This window comes from Malurus melanocephalus, unplaced genomic scaffold, assembly GCF_030028575.1.
Source record: "Malurus melanocephalus ecotype Western Australia unplaced genomic scaffold, MMel_1.1 scaffold_71, whole genome shotgun sequence".
NCBI lineage: Eukaryota > Metazoa > Chordata > Aves > Passeriformes > Maluridae > Malurus > Malurus melanocephalus.
In genome coordinates this window covers 2,472,258-2,490,675 of record NW_026623303.1, presented here as the reverse complement: position 1 = coordinate 2,490,675, position 18,418 = coordinate 2,472,258, and the positions used below count along the sequence as shown (strand labels likewise).

The following is an 18,418-nucleotide window of genomic DNA, read 5'->3' as shown; positions in this document are numbered from 1 at the left end:
GGTTTTAGCAGGGTCATTCTAGAGACTTACACTTACAGGTTCTATACCTACTATTAAACCACATACCAACCAGACAAACTCTCATGCAGCAGAAGAACAAGTGTGTGAGCAGGGGTCACAGATTTCAACCTGGAGTAACTAAATTAGTCTCCCAGACCTGCTCAGCAAGAGAAGCTTTCCCTTTATGACCCCTCTCACTGTAGCAGCCCTAGGGATCTCCTGCTGCCTCCGCTGCAGTGCTGCACTCRGCCAGTCCAGCAAGAGCTCTTGTGCAGCCTGCAGGAAGGGACAAGAGCACATCCATTTCCTTAAGGAAAGGGGACTATTCAGCATCACTGCAGCCTTTGGGTACCTCTCACCATACCCTTGACAGCACCGAGGTACCTTCATTTTAAATACTATTCATGGCATATAGACTGCACCAACAGTCTGCAAGATTKATCTTCTAACTGCAGTTTTCTTCATAACAAAGCTGCATCCAAATTTTCATGTCTTTGTCCCACATATTCACAAGGTAAAGAACTGACATAGCAAATAAAACGTAAAATTTTCTGGCATGTATTTGCAAAAGTGTTTCAGAATGCTAAACTTGAYCTGTGTGTGGCCAGACACTGAGATTTTGCTTCAACCCAAGAATTTAATAAGACTTACATGAAAATATTCCATCTTAACATAATACACATCTGTAACATTTGAATACATATTTACATATTTATTTGAACTTTTCTTAACTGCAATTCTACAACTGAGCAACATACCAATAAGTGTTTCATAAACTTTCAAACACTTACATATTTATACATATAGTTTTTGCATATATATATATAAAAAAATACTTTTGAGACTCAAGGACTGAGAATAGTCAAAAGGACATTATTGCTACATTTCCATATTTACAAAAACAATGCATAAACCCATTCAAAACACCAAGCCGTTGCAAAATAAGTTTCAACCCACCCCAAATTATAAAAATATAAATTTCAAGAACGAAAAAACCCAAACCTCTTTCAGCTAAGTGTCTGTAAAGTACCGAGACATCTATAACAACTAGTTTGTCTACAGTTGCTCYGAAAGCCAACACGTTACAAAAGAGCTTTTATAGCATTAAACTGAAAATGCTCAACAAGAAGTATGCCTAAGAGTGCATCCAAACAAATGGCTAACTTTGGAAAGGTGCAACAGCCTAAGTTCAGTGCAAATGGCTAATTTTTGATTTTAACTCTGAAAGACGGATTCCTGTAACAATAAACCAAATGCACAGTCATAGAAGGAGCGCAGTATTCAATGTAACCCAAAAATAAACTACCAGTGTGTGTATTTACAATGACCTTGTATTTGGGCAGTTAGTTACACATTTGAATTGCATGTAAACTCAATCAAAATCCTGGTAAAGTAAAAGTTACAGAGTGCTTAAGTGCATTGTAAATAAATAGGTACTCAAGTAGTACTCTKCCTCTGAGAAATGCTTCTCTCAATGCCTTATTTCTAGGGGTCAGAAACAAAGAAAGAAAAGAACCAGCAGTGCTCCTGGCAGGAAGAAAGGGGGTTAGAAAACACTTCTAAGCACAACCCTGGRCTCAACAAATGCTGACCCCAAAGCTTCGTGTCTGTCAAACAAGACTGAAAGGATTCTCTTTTATGCCATTTATAAATTTGGCACTTCCCAGTTAGCCTCTTCCTCATTATCATCTCTGGACCACCACAGAAACAATTCAGGGTGAGGGAAAATAGCCCTTTCCAGTTAGTACTATCCAAGACTGCCTGCGGGAAAGATTCACCTGGGTACGACAAGATAAAGAAAGGGCCCCCAGGAGTGCATTTTTTGCCTCTGCTCTCGCTTAGATAAGATAACTTGTTCAACGGCCTCTTCTCCAAACACAAGTTTACTGGAAGCAGCCTTCCTTCTTTTTTTTTGACCCACTTGGCAGGGCCCACCTATCTTTGGTGAACACTTTTAGATGTAACTATCAGCAAAGCAAACAACGAAATCTTTGGGCACCCAAGGCAGGGGGGCATGGGAGCAGTTTGGGCTCCATGGTGCAGTGGGATCCGGCAATGGGCAGCTTCATCCTGGCAGGGAATGCACCGGTGGGAARTAGTGCATATATCCATAGAAACCATGCAACTGGTCTGCAAGGGTAACAGCATAGGTGGGAAATAAAAATGAAAATCCATGCTCTTCCTCGCTTCTCTCTGGTGCAAACCCCAGAGCTCCCAGGAGGGTTTCCAGCTGCGCAGACCAACTTGGGAAGGGTCCCTTCACCTCTTTTTTCCTGGTACATACAGCACCTTCAGTGGCCTCCAACATATGATACCTGCCTGGGAAAGCTTCTCAGGCTTGGCTGGATGTGGACAGGGGTTTACAAAACCATTAACTTAACATTTGTTTATTTCTTAAACTCAGAAAAACAAGATTAACTAGAAAATGACTRTATGCATTCCAGGCACAGATCCAGAAAAGAATCACTGCAGATTTGGTTTCATCTGCAGTCATCTAATTCTACACCCTGGCTTAGGATTTCTTTTGTTGGTTGTTTTTTTTTCCTTCGCATCTGGCTCTCTACTGCAAATACACACAATATAGCAAAATATATACAGCTTCWATTAACACTGCAATGATGCCTGTAACCGTGCTCAGCAGATTAAGTTTATGTGTAACAGTGCATGGAAAGGACAGTATTACAACAACGTTTCAGCTACACAGTGGTAGTAGTGAGTAGAAGTAAGAGAAATTATTGAAATCGTCTCTCTCTCAGCCCCTGCACAATACAAACAGCTAAATATCTAATCTTCTCTTCTTCACATGCCACTCAAACATCTTCGCGTACCAGGAGAGGCTGAGTAGATGAAGCACTGCTGCCCACCGAGTTAATCCTCACCGAGTGATCTGGAGCATTTCCTTGACTGGAAGGTGGAGTTGAGAAGTTGGCATAAACCTGCAGAAACCAAAGATTGGTGTCAATACTCTGCAGACTGCTCCCTTCACAGATTCTTTCTTAGCCTTTTCCCACTGTGTACTAAACACTGCTGTGGAAGGGTTCCAGCTCAGGAGCTTCCATGAAAATCAAAACAGTTTCAAAAGGTCTTGGGCTTAACTGCTATTTTAAAGAATCAAGAAGTTCAATCTCAGTTACTAAAAACACAGTATTKTAACTGAGCTCAAAAAAGAGCAGCTCAGGTTATTACTAAGCTCCCCCAGAAACCTCACTAATAATTCCTTCAGATTACTGCTTTTGTTTTAGTAATGCCTGCACCTGCCAAAAATTGCTACAGGATGCAATCGAACACCAGCRGCTTTCAGTTTCCTCTTTTCTCAAATTGTCAGGAAGCCACATACTCTCTGCCCAAACAAGGCACCCAGAAGGTAAAAGGAAGTTTTATTTTTAAACCAGGTTTAAAAACTTTTAAACTTTTGTAAACCCTAGTAACACGCATAGTTATGGAGAGAGAAAATCCAAGTTTGTGTGTGCTGTGCCTCCAGTTTTTCTTTGGACTGTTTTATCCAGCTGTCTGCTCAGAATAAGCTTTCACTAGGCAATGGTTGAAAGTGCAGCAAATACAGTTTGTCACAACATACTTCCAAGGTTATTTAAATGGTRTTAGCAGAAGCAAATGAGAAGATGCAGAAGAGCAGTGAAGGCCACACCCCTTCATCCAACAGCTTTCCTAATAAAAGCTACTTACACTTTATTTCTGAAGTTTCCCAGATTAACAGAACTGTTCATAGTTTAGGATAAGATGAATTTATGCAGTACCATTGTATTTGGTAATATCAAAATTGTTGTGACAGGTCTATTCTGAGTGAGAAGCATCAATAATGCAAAGAATCTTCTCCAGTCAGTAAATTTTGGGTATGGGCTTAGATAGCTACTGCCTAATGGAATAGCTAAGCAGAAGTGAGTAGCCCAGACATCATTCCTATAACCCAGACTGATGCTGCAACTAATACTGGAAATGAAGTGCCTGGGCTCATTGCTTCTCACAGCTCTAGTATAACATCTTGCTTGAAACTGCTTGATCCATAACTTACCCGGGGGGCATTATCTGAAAGCTGCTGCTCTATCATCTGTACGATTTGTTTAAATGTGGGTCTCTGTAAAGGATCAGCATCCCAGCAACTCTTCATTATGTCATACCTGTAAAGATACCAAAATTAAGTACTGCTCATCAAGAAATCTTATCTCTCCTGCATTATTATTTGAAACAAAAGTGTCCCATCTTCTTTAAATTACTTTATAAAGAGAACAGTGTTGCTAACACCCGTGTTTGTGACAACAGAGAATTCAATACTAATGGGAGGCTCTGGGCACAGTTTTCTTTCACATCCTATTAAATGTCAATCCATTTACAAACTAGTGAATTAGGAATGTCTCATAAAGAAGACCAGTAGCTAGTCTTCTAGCTGTCATGAAGTACAGCACAAATGCAGATGCTGTGATACAGCAGTCTGGTGATACATCTCACTGACTTCTTTATCTGAAGTAAAAATGTTTAATTATGTTCTGTGATCTGTCAATAATTTATTGACAGAGAGCAGGTGCCATGACAAAGTGATCAGATGGCACAAGGCATCAGTGTGCTTGTTTCATTGCTTGTAACAACACAGGCGTGTATTCTGCTATTTAGAGTACAGGAATTATTTAAAACATGAGAAGAAATTTAAAAAATGACAATGGGGCAGTGAAATGAGCCTTAGTGCAAGAACAGAAGCTTTCCTTCTTTACTGATGTTTGGATGATTAGAGGTGCTGGCTGCTCAACTTACATTTCAGGCGGTGCACACTCAGGGCTGAACATCCTGTATCCTTCTTTGATCATTTTATAGAACTTGGAGTCCACAGGTATCCCTGGATAGGGGCTGCTTCCTATTGAGAGAGAAGGTGAGCAACATGATTTTTGCATCTACAGTAAACCCAAAATGAAAGAGATATGAAGTACTGATCTTGAAAGAGCATACCTAAAGAAAAGAGCTCCCAAAGCAATATCCCGTAAGACCAGACGTCACTCTCAAAGGTGTAGACGCAATTGAAAATACTTTCTGGTGCCATCCACTTCACAGGAAGACGAGCCTTTCCAGGGAAAAGGGAATTAATTAAGACAATGGACATAAGACATACGAAACTGACACATTTAAATTAACTTTTTCTTTTTTAATGTGCATTAAATACTTTCAAAATCAAGAAGTATTAAAAAAAAAAAAGAAACTTTTAGCATTTTAGGGTCTCCAAGTGCTGTATCACTAGGGATCCATCTTTCTGTGGGTCTATCAAGCTAACACAGTTTGTTGCACTCTGATTTTCTAAATATTGTTTGATTCCTTCTGTCTAGTTAATCAAAGATATCAGGAAGTCAGAGGAAAATATGTAAGTGACCATGGCATGGTTCCTCAAGCAAGCAAACAAGCCTACTTGGGTGGACTGGCTGGCACAGGCACGCAGATGAGATTCACATAATTGAGATGCTTCAAGGCTTTAATCAACAGACAATGTAACTGCATTAGCTCCTTAGTCTACCAGTAGAAAAACTGTATTCAAATAAAAGTAATATATATTAATATATATATTTTGGGCAGAAATGTTGATCTGCTGGAGGGCAGGAAGGCTCTGCAGAGGTACCTGGACACACTGGATTGATGAACCAAGGCAATAGTATGAAGCTCAATAACRCCAAGCGCTGGGTCCTGCCCTTGTGTCACAACGACCCAACGCAGTGCCACAGGCTGGGGCAGAGTGGCTGGAAAGCTGCCCAGCAGAAAAGGACCTGGGGAGCTGGTGACAACAGATGAACATGAGCCTGGGTGTGTCCCGGTGGCCAAGAAGGCCAATGGCTTCCTGGCCTGGATCAGCAGCAGTGTGGCCAGCAGGACCAGGAATCATCTCCCTGTGCTCAGCACCTCAAATCCTGTGTGCAGTTCTGGGCACCTCATTACAATAGTGACATTCAGGTGATGGAGTGTTTCCAAAGAAGGGCAATGAAGGTTGTGAAGAGTCTGGAACAGAATGCCCTACAGGGAGCAGCTCAAGGAGCTGGGGTTGTTTATCCCAAAGAAAAGGAGGCTGGGGGTGGACCTTAGCGCTCTCTGCAGCTGCCCAAAAGGAGGCTGTGGGAAGGTGGGCATCAGTCTCTYCTCCCACATAAGAAGTGACAGAGCCACAGAAAATGGCCATGAGTTATGCCAGGGGACATTCGGATTGGATATGAGGAAAAATTCTTAACCGAAAGTGTTGTCAAGCTTTGGAACAGGCTTGGGGGAAATGGTGGAGTCACTATCCCTGGACATATTTAAAAGACATGCAGATGGGTTTAAAGGCATCTTTTAGTGGACTTGGTAGTGCTGGGTTATGGGCTGGGGTCAATGATCTTAAAGGTCTTTTACAACCAAAACCATTCTACAAATCTGTGATTTTTCTTTAGTTTGTGTGGGAATAGACACAACCCTCATGAATGCTAACTGGAGCAGAAGAAAGGACACAGAAAGTCTTTGCATTTGATTCCACCATTCTCTCCCTACTTTGCCCTTTCTTCATYTGACTGCAGGAGTTGCTCAGGCTTCTGTTTTAAGTATTTCTCCTGCTTTGGAAGAAACCAGATCTCTTTCTTTCCATGATCAGAGCGCTTGAACACATCTCATATGAAGAAAGTTTGGGAGAGCCGGGTTTGTTCAGTCTGGAGAAGAGAAGGTTCCAYGGAGATCTCACTGCAGCTTTTCAATATATGAAGGGGACTTACAAGAAAGATGGAGAGAGACTTAACTGGGGCTTGTGATGACAGAACAAGRAGCAGTGGTTTTAAACTGAAAGGGGACAGACTTAGATTAGAAGTAAGGAAAAAGAAATTACAATGAGGATGTGAGACACTGGAACAGGTAGCCCAGAGAAGTGGTGGATACTTCATCTGGGCAAGATCTCCAACACTGGAGATGTTCAGGGTCGGGTTGGACGGCACACAAAGCAAGCTGACCTAGTGAAAGATGTCCTTGCCCATGGCAGGGGCATTGGACTAGATGTTCTTAGAAGGTCCCTTCCAACCCAAACCATTCCAACCTAGGCAAATAAAATTCAATTGCACACTTCACCCCTMAACTGCTGGTCTGAACTTCCTAGTTTCAGAGCCTTTACTGATCAGGCAGCTCCCGACCTGACCCTGAGCCTGAAGGCAGCTTGGTTCCACTAAATGCTACTCAATATTTTGTCACAGCAGTCATTCATGAATTATTTCAGCTCCTATTGCTCCCCAACCTCCACTTCTACGCAACCAGTGGCTGGTACTAATATTGTTTTGAAGGAAACCAATAAAACTGTCTGTCGCACAGACTAAATTAAGGATGTTGTAAGAACCTGAGATTTCAAGGCCTGCTGGGTGACAGCACAGCAGCAGAGATATGTCAGATACCTGAGGTGCTGTGGACTGACTGAAGTTAATTGAGTGGCAAACCCCTTTGGTGAGATATGCTCAGGTGTGGGATTTTCTCTTTTTTCCTCTCTTTTCTTCTCTGTCATCAGAGTTTGCCAAAGCCAGGACAGGTAAGCTTGTCATGTGTTGTCAAGTCCCTCACTAATGACCAGTCTCTGGTCATTAAGAGCATGGAGCCCTCGGCTCACCTGGGCACAAAGGCTGCCTTGCAAAACAGTGCAAGTGAAAGCATTTGTACTCTGAAGGAGCAGCAGCTGTCTGAACCTGACATAGACGTAAAACACTATGCCAGGCAGCATAAATCAGTTTGAGATGCAAAAAACCTATACTTCACACACACTTCTCCAGCTTAACCACAGACAAGCTCAATTTTCTTTTGTAGTAGGGCTCTTTTTACTGCACTAGCACGGGGACTGCAAGTACTGCCAAGGTAATTGCATCACTTCAAAGTGCCTTTGTACCCCTCCAGAGGTTTAATAGGTACTCATGAGATTGGTACTATTCTGTGTGGGAGGTTTTAAACTTTTCTCATCAAAATAAAGTGTCTTGTTCCAACCCTGTTACAGGGTTTGAACTATAGCTGCAAGCTAAAGCTGTATTTGTCACACATACAAGGTTAGGATCTCTATATGGAACCTGAGAAAACCAAGGTGGTTTTGCCTCCCATTGATGCTCCAATCAGTAAATCACACTTCAGAACTCAGTTTTCCTTGTCTGAGTGATCAGAAAAGGATGGGGTACAAACCCCCAATTATTYAGATTTTTAAAAAATAAACTATTTCAATAATGGACAAATAGTGCAATGCCCAGGGAAAAAGTTTCGAAACAATTATATTTAGGACTGGGCTACCAGATTATTTCCATGACAAAGCCTGCAATTACTCACAGAGCTGTAACTTTTGAGTACATTTTGATATAATAAAAGGACTGGACATTAAATTGGTGCAGCAAAAACATATCTTCCACTACAGCATAAATTCAGGTATGAGGACATGTTTTCCAGTATAACAAGTATATACCAAGGATTTTGTCAGTACACACATCTATGTCAGATATTGCCCCTCCTAGCCAACATGGGTATATACCAGAACTGGAAAATCCAGATTTCCATCTAGTAAGAAAGACTTTGCATATCAGGACAACAGGAACTCCCTTACCTTAAAACAAGAGTATAAAGTATCGTATATACTTACATTTCCTTTGACCACATAATTTGAATCATTCCTTATATCTCTTGCCAGGCCAAAGTCACAGATTTTTGTAATTCGACCATGAGTTAGAAGAATATTTCTTGCAGCCAAATCCCTATGAATGCACTARATAACAGACAAACAAACAAAACTAGTTGATAATATCCCAAACAAGCTATTGCTTGGTTATATGTTTACTTAGCTATATAACATTACTGTATTATGCATTTTAAGGCAAGCTGTAAATCACAATGAAGCCATGTACTAATAAGCTTAGATGATTAAACATTCTGATGTAGTATCTTTACAATAATTACATCAATCCACATAAATAAGGTTGTCTATGCCTTTATTTTAGGAAAAAAAMCCACTTGCAGTCACTGAATTTTGYAGTGTTTCACATTTTCAGCTAAAATTTAATGTACTTTTTTCTGATTTTTTTAATCAAAATCATCACTGGCTTTTTCCTAATGCAGGAAAAATAGAAAGAAAATGTGGTTTCTTTCCAAAATAATCCCAAAATTCTATTAAATAACCATTGTGGTTGATAGAAAAGTGCTGAAAATCTGAAAATAGGGGAAATTATGGAAACTTCAAAGCACACAAATGTAGAAACTGAATCCCATTACAGAAATCCTCCTCTGGAAAAGCTGAATTATTAAGTACCTAGGAGAGCTTAAGCAGACTTAAGTATTTTAAAATATTGGAAATTCTCACATGCCAGTATCTTTCAATAGACAGTCACGTGTTCAGTGACTTTGCACATTATATTCCAGTTTTTACTTGAGAATTGGGTATATGTTGGTAACTGCAGCTCCAGACGGGTGCCTGAACTTTCCTGGCAGTTGTGTTTCTTTGTATAAAACTGTAGAACTCATGTGTGTTTGCCAGTGAATGGAGGTGATTCTCTAACAAAATGATTTTTTTTCCATCTGGAAAGGAGAGYATTAAGCTTTCGCTTTACTGATGGTATTTTGCATCCAGGCCACATATAGACAGTTAAATTTTTCTTTTTTTCCTTGAAATATGAAATTTTTTGAATTTCCTACCAAAAAATTACTTAAGATACCAAAAGTTATGAAAATCAAGCTCAGAAAGTAACTACAGATTTCACAAGGAACTTAATCTCTSTGCCTTTAGCATGCTTACACGAGGAACTGTTTTTAATGACAGCTACTGTGTTGGTGGGCTATAGGTTCACCTCTTTGTTCAACAAATTCTGCGCTTTGCATACGTAAAGCTGACATACAGCACTGAAGCAGTAAGGTGAAGAAATGGCCAAGAGTCAGTATGACTCTGCCTTGTTCCTCCAGAATCAGTGCAGTTTGCATTGAATATGAATAGAGTCTTTGTCCAAAGAAGGAAGCTCTGTCTTGTGATGAAGGCACTGTGTGCTTAAGGCAGTCACCCTCCCAGAACAAGCTCCTATCCCGACTCCTGCACAGCCCTGACATACAACCAAGGTGCAGAAGAGCAGCTGGGCACTCTGTGCTGCTGGTCTACATGGACCCTCCTGCCTCGAGGATGTGAGGCCATCTGAGGCACCTCACCCATCAGCCCACAGTTCTCCGCATTTACTAATTTGACTGCTAGAGCTAATGGAGTGTAAGTACACAACAACTGAAGAGCACCAAGCACAGTAACACATTAGTGCACTGCAGTTTCATTCTGTGATATAGACGTTAAATCAGCACTGCCAAAGCAATACTGCACTTTACTTCCCATCCTCAAGGTGAGGTGATTTTACAKTCTTTACTGCCTTTGCTATTCAATGCCACAGTGTCTGTAAAAATGGAAAGACTATGTGCTTAAGGCAGTCACCCTCCCAGAACAAGCTCCTATCCCGACTCCTGCACAGGAGAAAAGGTCTGCACATACAGAAAAGGTCACCAGGAATAATACACACAGGATCCAGGGACTACTCTCTAGGAAAACAGAAGGAATAGAGAACTTGTGTGCTAAGCACTGGATGTCCACAATAGTGAAGGATGCAGGAGTGAGGTGAATCTGTGTATCATCTSTAATACGATATGTTTGCATGTCAGGCCTGTTTTGAATGTGTTGATAGATGAAAAATAAACTARAGGGAAGTTTATGGTTTTGTTTGGAAGAAGGAACAGTGGGAGAAAAAAACAAGTGCAAAAGCAAGTTTTAATGTGTACTTTCTTTGGAGCAGAGCTTGAGACACATTTCCCAATAGTAACAAGGGACTCCAGGATTGCCTTCCTTCCCTTAAATTGCCTACATWTGGTTTTGCACTTTATTTAAGGTGCACCTGTAGTAGCGACATTAGTTATAATGTTTACATGTTAAATGGCATTATTGCAATAAAATGTAAGAACAACCATAGGAAGATACCAATTATGCTGCACTTAAGACTTCTATTCTTTATAAGTGCCCTTCTGTTATGCAATACCTCTCCTATGAAACCCAGGGGAATGTCTGTTATGCTCAGTGCAGCCAAYGAAGATACTTTGTGGGTCTCTCAGCTGGTTTTATCTTTCCAGAAATTTAAAAATCAAGACATCTCCTGTGAATTAAGCCATGCTTACAAAAAAAGCACACAATGTAGTATCTCCCCTGTTTAAGGCAGTACTCTACATGACAGAAGTTGCAAGTGCAGCGTTGTTTAAAATTCATGCAAATAAATACCTCTTGCATTGCTTCTACTAGCCTGAACAGTGGATATACAATAGCACTGTTTTAYACCGACTTCTCTTTTATGGGATGTAAAACATCACTTTTGGCCAATAAGCACAGTATACAACTCCCAACAGTAGGTAAAGCTCCCTTCASAGGGAGCTTATCAGTTTGCAGTGCTTTGTGACAAGAACACAGAAATATTCAGCATTTAAACACATGGATCAYATTAAAACACTGTCAATCTCTGAAAAATTCTTAACTTACATTTTTGGAGGCAAGGAAGCTCATGCCCTTTGCCACCTGATAAGAAAAGCTTAGAAGATCTTCTACATCTAAAGCAAGTTCATCATCTTCCGGCATAGAAAGGCCAACATCCTGATCAGTGTAGGATCCTACACAATATAAACAACAACAGCTTTTAAATTGAGCAGTTATGTAGAAACAGAGTTGTTTTGACATTAAACAAAACAGTGATTTGAGTAAGTACCAGTCTCACATAAAGTACCAGAATCACATAAACAGATAATCACCAAAAAGCAAAAAATAATCCTGATAMTTAAGTGTGAATAAATACAAGACACTGTAACTTAGCACACTGTAATTTTCGAGCCTTCTCACACCAATTATTGAGTTTTAAGTGTCCCCATTCATGAAAGACAAATATGATAAAACTGAACAAATCCACGAAGCCATGTTTCCTGCACTCCCACCAGCAAGCAGAATTCCTTGTCACTGAACTTACCAGACTTCACAGGTCGTTTTTTGTCAGCCTTTGGTGGGACTGCATATGATACTCCTGGTTTCATGTCCATGTACTCATTGGCAACATCACTGTAGAGGAGGCAGAACAAAAGAAACATAGTTTAGTGAAAAACGTCTCAAAAGTCATCCAAACAAAAAGCCATCGTCAGGACAACCTTCTGAACAATTGCTTTACAAATTATCAGTTGACTGGAAATTGATGAGTGTGTGAAAAAAAATAAGGAAATGTCTGTAGAGAAAGAGGGGTTTGTTGGCACAGTTAATGGTACACCTCAAAGTTTGGAGTTTGGCTCAGGTGAGCAAACAAAACCTTTCACATGAAGACTGTTTATATAGACTTCACTCTCTATAAATTATCATCCAGATGTTTCACAGGATCTGCTAGTGCTTCCTTTTTCTGCTTAGGCCAACTTCTACCAGAATATTTCAGCAGCTCAAATGGCAATTGAAATGCAGAAGACAAATTGTAAAAAATGTTAAATTCAGAAATTCCCAAGTTCCATAGGGGATTCATATGTATTTCAAAAAATCAGCTGAGGCTTGGGACAGCCATCTGCTACGTTCTTTTAAGTTTAAATTTTCTTATTGCTATATATAATTCAAATGTACAGATTTTCATACTATATGGTTTATAAATAGACAGGCACCTTTAGAAATGATGGATGTACTTTGGCATTTTTCACTTCATTGCCATTAAAATTCATATACTTAGTCTGAAACATCTACTTAGTTTAAGAACAATAAATGCAGCCACAGAACTAACATGGAACGGAGCAATGAGATCAACATTAGCTTTAGTTACCACCAGAAACACATCCGACACATTCAGCAGCAGTAAATACTAACATGAGAATTTGGTAAATACTCTGCTGTTAATAATTTACAAACTGTGTCTAAACAGCAAGATATGTTTGCTGAACAGAAGGCACACCTCCAACAGCAAATCCCCACCCCGGTGGTCCCAACCTCTCCGGGGCATCACCAGCTACCCATTTATTGCCATGGCACAGACAGCTTCCYCAGTAYTATGCYTTGCTGGGATAAAGAACTTTTCCAACTCCTTAGGCCTGCCTGGTCCTTTTCATGACTGCCAACACAAAGTAATGGGCCCACTGGGACAATAAAAGGAACTAAAATTTAGAATGGKCAGGTATTGAAACAGCCCCTAGGTTTGGTAAGTTGTCTCTCTTTGCAAATGGAAAGAAATCTGCTCGGAAACGCTCTCGGAAAGAACTCTTGGATGGTACATAAAACAGCAGTTAAAAATATACAGATGAATTAAGCACAAGAGCAATCTCATAGTCATGACACAGGGTGTTTCACCACGAAATGTAGTGATCTGTCTGTGGCAGCCCCGCCTCTGACACTGTAAGACACTGGTTTGTTTTTGAAAAGAGTAATTTCTGAAGGCAGGAACTTGGGAGAACTCAGGATATTAACACCCCCACACTGGGAAAATTGTCATCCAAGCTGCTAAATAAGCATTACCAAAGTGAAACGATAACAATAAACACAAATGTGTACGAAGATTGGAGCCAAGGAGGTGCATGAAATAACTGCAGAAAATTTGATACAGAAGTAAAACAGAGACGGCATACAATCCACTCTGAATATAATGACACTGTAAGAATAAACCACCCCCTGAACAAACAGCCTCTTAATTAAACTGTTTTCTTGTGCAGCACAGAATCTTCAAAGCCTGCTGCATGAAATATTTCTCCACACCTCTTCTCCCTAATAAACTTTGATATCTGCTCCTTCCCAATCTTCTAAAAACACATTTCAGCAGGTCATACTTACGCCGCAGGCTCTGACTGATGCAAAAGGTTCTCATAAATGGCTGCATCTGCATGTTCTTCGTGTTTTGGACAAATAAATGAATCTCGTTTACGTCTCAGAAAATTTAAAAGATCACCATAACAGCAATATTCTGTAATGACCAGAGTGGGACCTGCAGATACATGTAAAGTTTAGAAAGCTGTTGAGTATTGTTTTTAAAGCAGAAAACCTTACATAAAGCTACCATTCAGTGAAGTACACAGGCGGGACTATTAAAAAATTACACTGCCTAGCACTGTCTAGACTTGAAAAGTTATAGAGAAGTAACCCAGCATCTTCCCTTTCACAGATGAGCAACTATGGTCCAGCTAAAGCTGTGTCCCCATTAATTTTCTGCCCCTCAATAGCACTGCATTGTACAAAAATAAAACAAATAAGTCTTTTTCTCTTTCTACATGTGATAATGTTTTTGGCCAGACACATCTGTTTGATTTTGCTCACTTCCTGAAGGAAGTTATTTGTTCCAAACATTAAGAGTAATTCAAGCTTCAAACATTAATCCTTTTGATTCACTTCTGTTTACAGTAGAGCTTCACACTCCTTTAGTAATGTTTTGGAAATGATGTAGAATGTTATATTCTGCAGTATAATAGGAAAAATCATTCAAACAGAACAGCCTGCTAYGACAGAAAACTACATTGCACAAGGTCTTAGAATATTAAAATGAAATCAGAAAAGGGAATCAAGTCATCTTCAGCATGGATGTTTATAGATCAAATGCATGTCTTTTGAGCRCATGACTCCAGCTATGGACCTTGAATAGGTAATTACATTGTGTGTTATTTCATCTCTAAGTTTACTCTGTACCATCATTYCCTAACCTCACCAGTTATTTTCATTTTTCTGCAGGTAAAAACTATAGCTTTCACAATAGCAAAAGCAGAGTTTGTGGCGTGATTTTCTTACAGACCTCACATTATTTTCACTGAGAGAGACRTACACTCAGACCAGTGAGTCTACTTGGCTGCTTAAACAAAATTGTTTAATCGTATTTGTAAGTCATTGTGAGGAATGTTTTGCCTTTGTCTAAAACTATGAATTTTCACAAGCTCCTTTTCTTTGAAAACTGCGTAAGAARCAATACCATCTTTCACATTAAAATGCACATAAATTAAAAATGCAGGTCTCTATCACTCTGTTGACAGTTTGGGGAGTTTGTAGCTATTAGTATGTATGAAAACAAACTTTTGAAGTCAATACCAAATGTGAAACATTAGGGTTGTACAATATTTTATTTGGAAAATTATTTTTCTCAACTTTCTGCTGCTTAAGAGTTTGTACCTTCAGCAGATACCTCTGCAGTTGAAACAGAAGGCTGGAAGATAAGACAGGTCTGTTGACTTCACCTTGCATACCAACAAGGAACCAATTCTCATTAATGAGAAACAGTGTGGTGGAGGAAATAATTTATACCGTACATTTTGTCATSTCTCAAGAAGAAAGCACACAATGGTTCACATGGAAGAGAATAAAAGCAACCTTCCCATTTAGCCGGAGCTACAGTGGTCTTACTACTGTTTTTACAAGGAGTCTAAAATCTAGATTCAGTAAATCACAGGTGATAATCATGATGATCTACAAGCTGTCTAAGCATGAAATGTATTTAAGATTTCTACACTTAGAGCTGCACCTTGGATTCTTCTTCACAAGGTTCATCCTCCTGGCAATAAAAAAGGAACAGAAATAATCAATAATCTGCTGATAAYCCCACCTCCAATAGTGCAAGCTCCAAGCAGATTCACAATATTAATGTGGTTTCCAAGGTAACTCAGCACTTTAAGCTCTGACATCAAGGCTTCTCTTTCCGTTAAATGGGCACTTGCTGCAAGGCAAAGCACAGTGTTCAGTATGCAACACACCAACCAGATGGAAGAGAGAAAAAAATGTATAGTATGCTACAGCAACTTACTTTTCAACATCTTCACTGCTACTGTCATAGCAGCATCAGACTTAAATAAACCATAAGCAGTGGCTTCAACGACTTTTCCAAAAGCTCCAGCACCAAGTGTTTTACCTAACAAACAAACAGAACACTCTGTAACGACTTTGAATACTTCCTCTGTAGGGCTCAACGTTTTATTTTATGGTATCAGGGGGGCTATTGTAGGCATGCCTGCTTGCTTTTTGTCCCAAGGCAAGAATGAGCAATTACCACTATCTGCATTAGTGCACATCATTTTGACAAAACCCTGCTGTGTTTGACCAAAGTCTCATGTGAGACCTGAAGGTTTCGCCTGGCAGATTAAGTTAAATAAATCTAAACTAACCAAAACTCAAACGGTTTCTAGGAAATTCCCATTTGTGATCATAAGGAAGCTGCGTTGGGTCTATGTAAACATAGTTGTTTCCATTTATTTCTTCAACAACTTTCCACTGAACTTCGTACTTGGGTTTCTGGAAAACAAAGAGAACGCCTGTCACTACTGAAGATTCCACAAGTAGCTCACACGCTCTTTTAACTCAGGCAAAGTGGCTTCTTATTTTACCTGCAAATATATGTACACCAAGATCATGACCATGATGCACATCAGTCCTGCAGCGACTCCAAATGCAGTTAGTAAAGGGGTGAAAAGAGTATGGGTACGGATTTGCTCTGGAAACAAACAGAAAATTCTCCTTAAATATGAACAAGAAAAACTAAATTTCAAAAATGCAGTTGAAAACCTTTCCTTGATTTTTCTTTGTGAAATACAATTTGGGGTTTTGACTTTCCCAGATGTGCACCAGGTGTATCAGACTGTCTTTCCTCAATGAGCTGTGGGAGACAGAGCTAGCACAGMAACCATCCGGTTTGATGCCTTTGGAATCTCATCTTCATTAATTCAGGAGGTTTKGCACTAAGATCAGTTCGTGCAAGGGCTTTGCATGATCTCAGTCAAATTAGGTTACAGAAAGGAGCTTTTATTTGAAGTCCCAATTTCTTCTCTTCCGCTTTGCCCCCCATCCAAGTATGATCCCTACAGCACAGTCTTTGSAAGGAGAGGCTGTGCTGAGTAGTGAAGAAATACCATTCCACTACAACCCATCTGCCCCAAATCTGGCACATTTGTTTGCATGTTATATCTGGGTGTAACAGAAAAAAAAAAGAAGCAGAACATTTGGTTTTGCGAAGAAGAGCACAGCTTTACAAACACATTTCAAATAATCTATGTTCTAGTGGGTTTTTCTCCCCCACAAACCTACAAATACCACTACAAAACTCATAAGCCCTTTTGCAGTATGTTGTTGTTACTTCTTTTATAGCAGCGGGACACTTAGGCTCCAGGCAAGATGGGGACTGCCTTCTTCCTGAGACATTGTGAAAACCTAAAATAAAATTCAATTTTTCTTTGAAAAAAGCAGTGATGGCCTAAACAGTCAAAGCAGACAATGACAGGAAAACAGAGAGAGAGAGGGAAAGCTGTAGGTGGCTTTCCCCCATGCTGCACAGACAGAAGAAAATYAGCAACCTACTGCAAAACAGGTGCTGTAAAAAGATGGTACCACAATAGTCACTGAAAAACTAAAACACTTCGACAGGCAGAACATGCAATGTAGTACCTTCTCATGTGCTCAGCCATAGTACTATAAACTTTYTTATGGCACAACCACTTAAAATCCTTTTACAGAAAGAGCTAAACACCACCCATGATTTATGATCTCATTCACCCCGATGTTACCTTTAATAGCAAAGTTGAAGAAAGCAGAGCTCCTTTCCCCATTGCTGGAGGCCTCACAGCAAATGGTGCCGGTGCTCCTGAACATGCTGGCGTTAATGGTGCTTTCAACCAGGATTCGTTCAAAAGATGGTGCTGATGAATTTGTGTAACCAATTTTGACATCCATGGGGGATATTGTYGGTGAATCAAAACACCTGGAGAAGCAATACTGATGGTTATCACCATGGATTGTGACCTGAAGTGCCACACCAAGAAAACGGAACAATACAGGTCTGCCTGAAGATCTTAACCCTGAAAGAGCCTACTCATGGTGTCTYGTGGTCTCATATGCAGTGGGAGAAATGGACACGTACACCAAGCCTGGCCCAACTGGAGACCATAATGTCTTTGCATTTGCTTCTGGTTAGACATACCTAAAGGTCTCTAACTTCCCAACTGTTCTTTTATACCATTCAACATGCATCTCCAACCTCAGTGTCAAGCAGCTGTGGTCTATTACYCACTCCTGAAAATGTTCTCCAAGCATCACCTTATTACAGCAAAAAAAACCCCCCATGATATACATAAAACACCATCAACCTTATACGTAGTCAGAAAACAGCCAGTTCTTTCCTCTCAGGATATTGCTTCTCCTTCATCTGTCACATATTTACTATATGAGCACACATTTAAGGTTTTAAAAAACTGATTATTTGAAGCCATTTATAACAATGGTTAATAACAATTAAAAATAACAATTTTAGACACAAAACAGGGGGGAGGGAAACCCATGACTTGCTAGTATGAGATCTATAACCATGGGAGAAGTCAAGCAAAATCTTAAAATTTGCTTCACAAATGCTCACTTCACAGCAAAACTCTACAATCTTCTTAAAAACACCTGTTTTTAAAAACATCYGGCTTTATTCATAAC

General features: G+C 39.9%; 1 protein-coding gene across 1 annotated transcript in view; it reads right to left on the bottom strand.

Moving 5' to 3' along the window:
* Window positions 1-548: 548 nt before the first annotated feature.
* KIT (KIT proto-oncogene, receptor tyrosine kinase) overlaps window positions 549-18,418 on the bottom strand; it is a 55,977-nt gene continuing 38,107 nt past the window's right edge. Inside the window, exons 9-21 of the mRNA XM_057366817.1 lie at window positions 17,506-17,699; window positions 16,333-16,439; window positions 16,114-16,240; window positions 15,756-15,860; window positions 15,558-15,668; window positions 13,808-13,958; window positions 11,988-12,076; window positions 11,510-11,637; window positions 8,606-8,728; window positions 4,957-5,068; window positions 4,765-4,864; window positions 4,031-4,136; window positions 549-2,936 (exon numbers count right to left, since the gene is read on the bottom strand). Coding sequence (XP_057222800.1) covers window positions 2,811-2,936; window positions 4,031-4,136; window positions 4,765-4,864; window positions 4,957-5,068; window positions 8,606-8,728; window positions 11,510-11,637; window positions 11,988-12,076; window positions 13,808-13,958; window positions 15,558-15,668; window positions 15,756-15,860; window positions 16,114-16,240; window positions 16,333-16,439; window positions 17,506-17,699 — 1,579 coding nt within the window. The 3' untranslated portion in view covers window positions 549-2,810. The remainder of the gene's footprint in view (window positions 2,937-4,030; window positions 4,137-4,764; window positions 4,865-4,956; window positions 5,069-8,605; window positions 8,729-11,509; window positions 11,638-11,987; window positions 12,077-13,807; window positions 13,959-15,557; window positions 15,669-15,755; window positions 15,861-16,113; window positions 16,241-16,332; window positions 16,440-17,505; window positions 17,700-18,418) is intronic.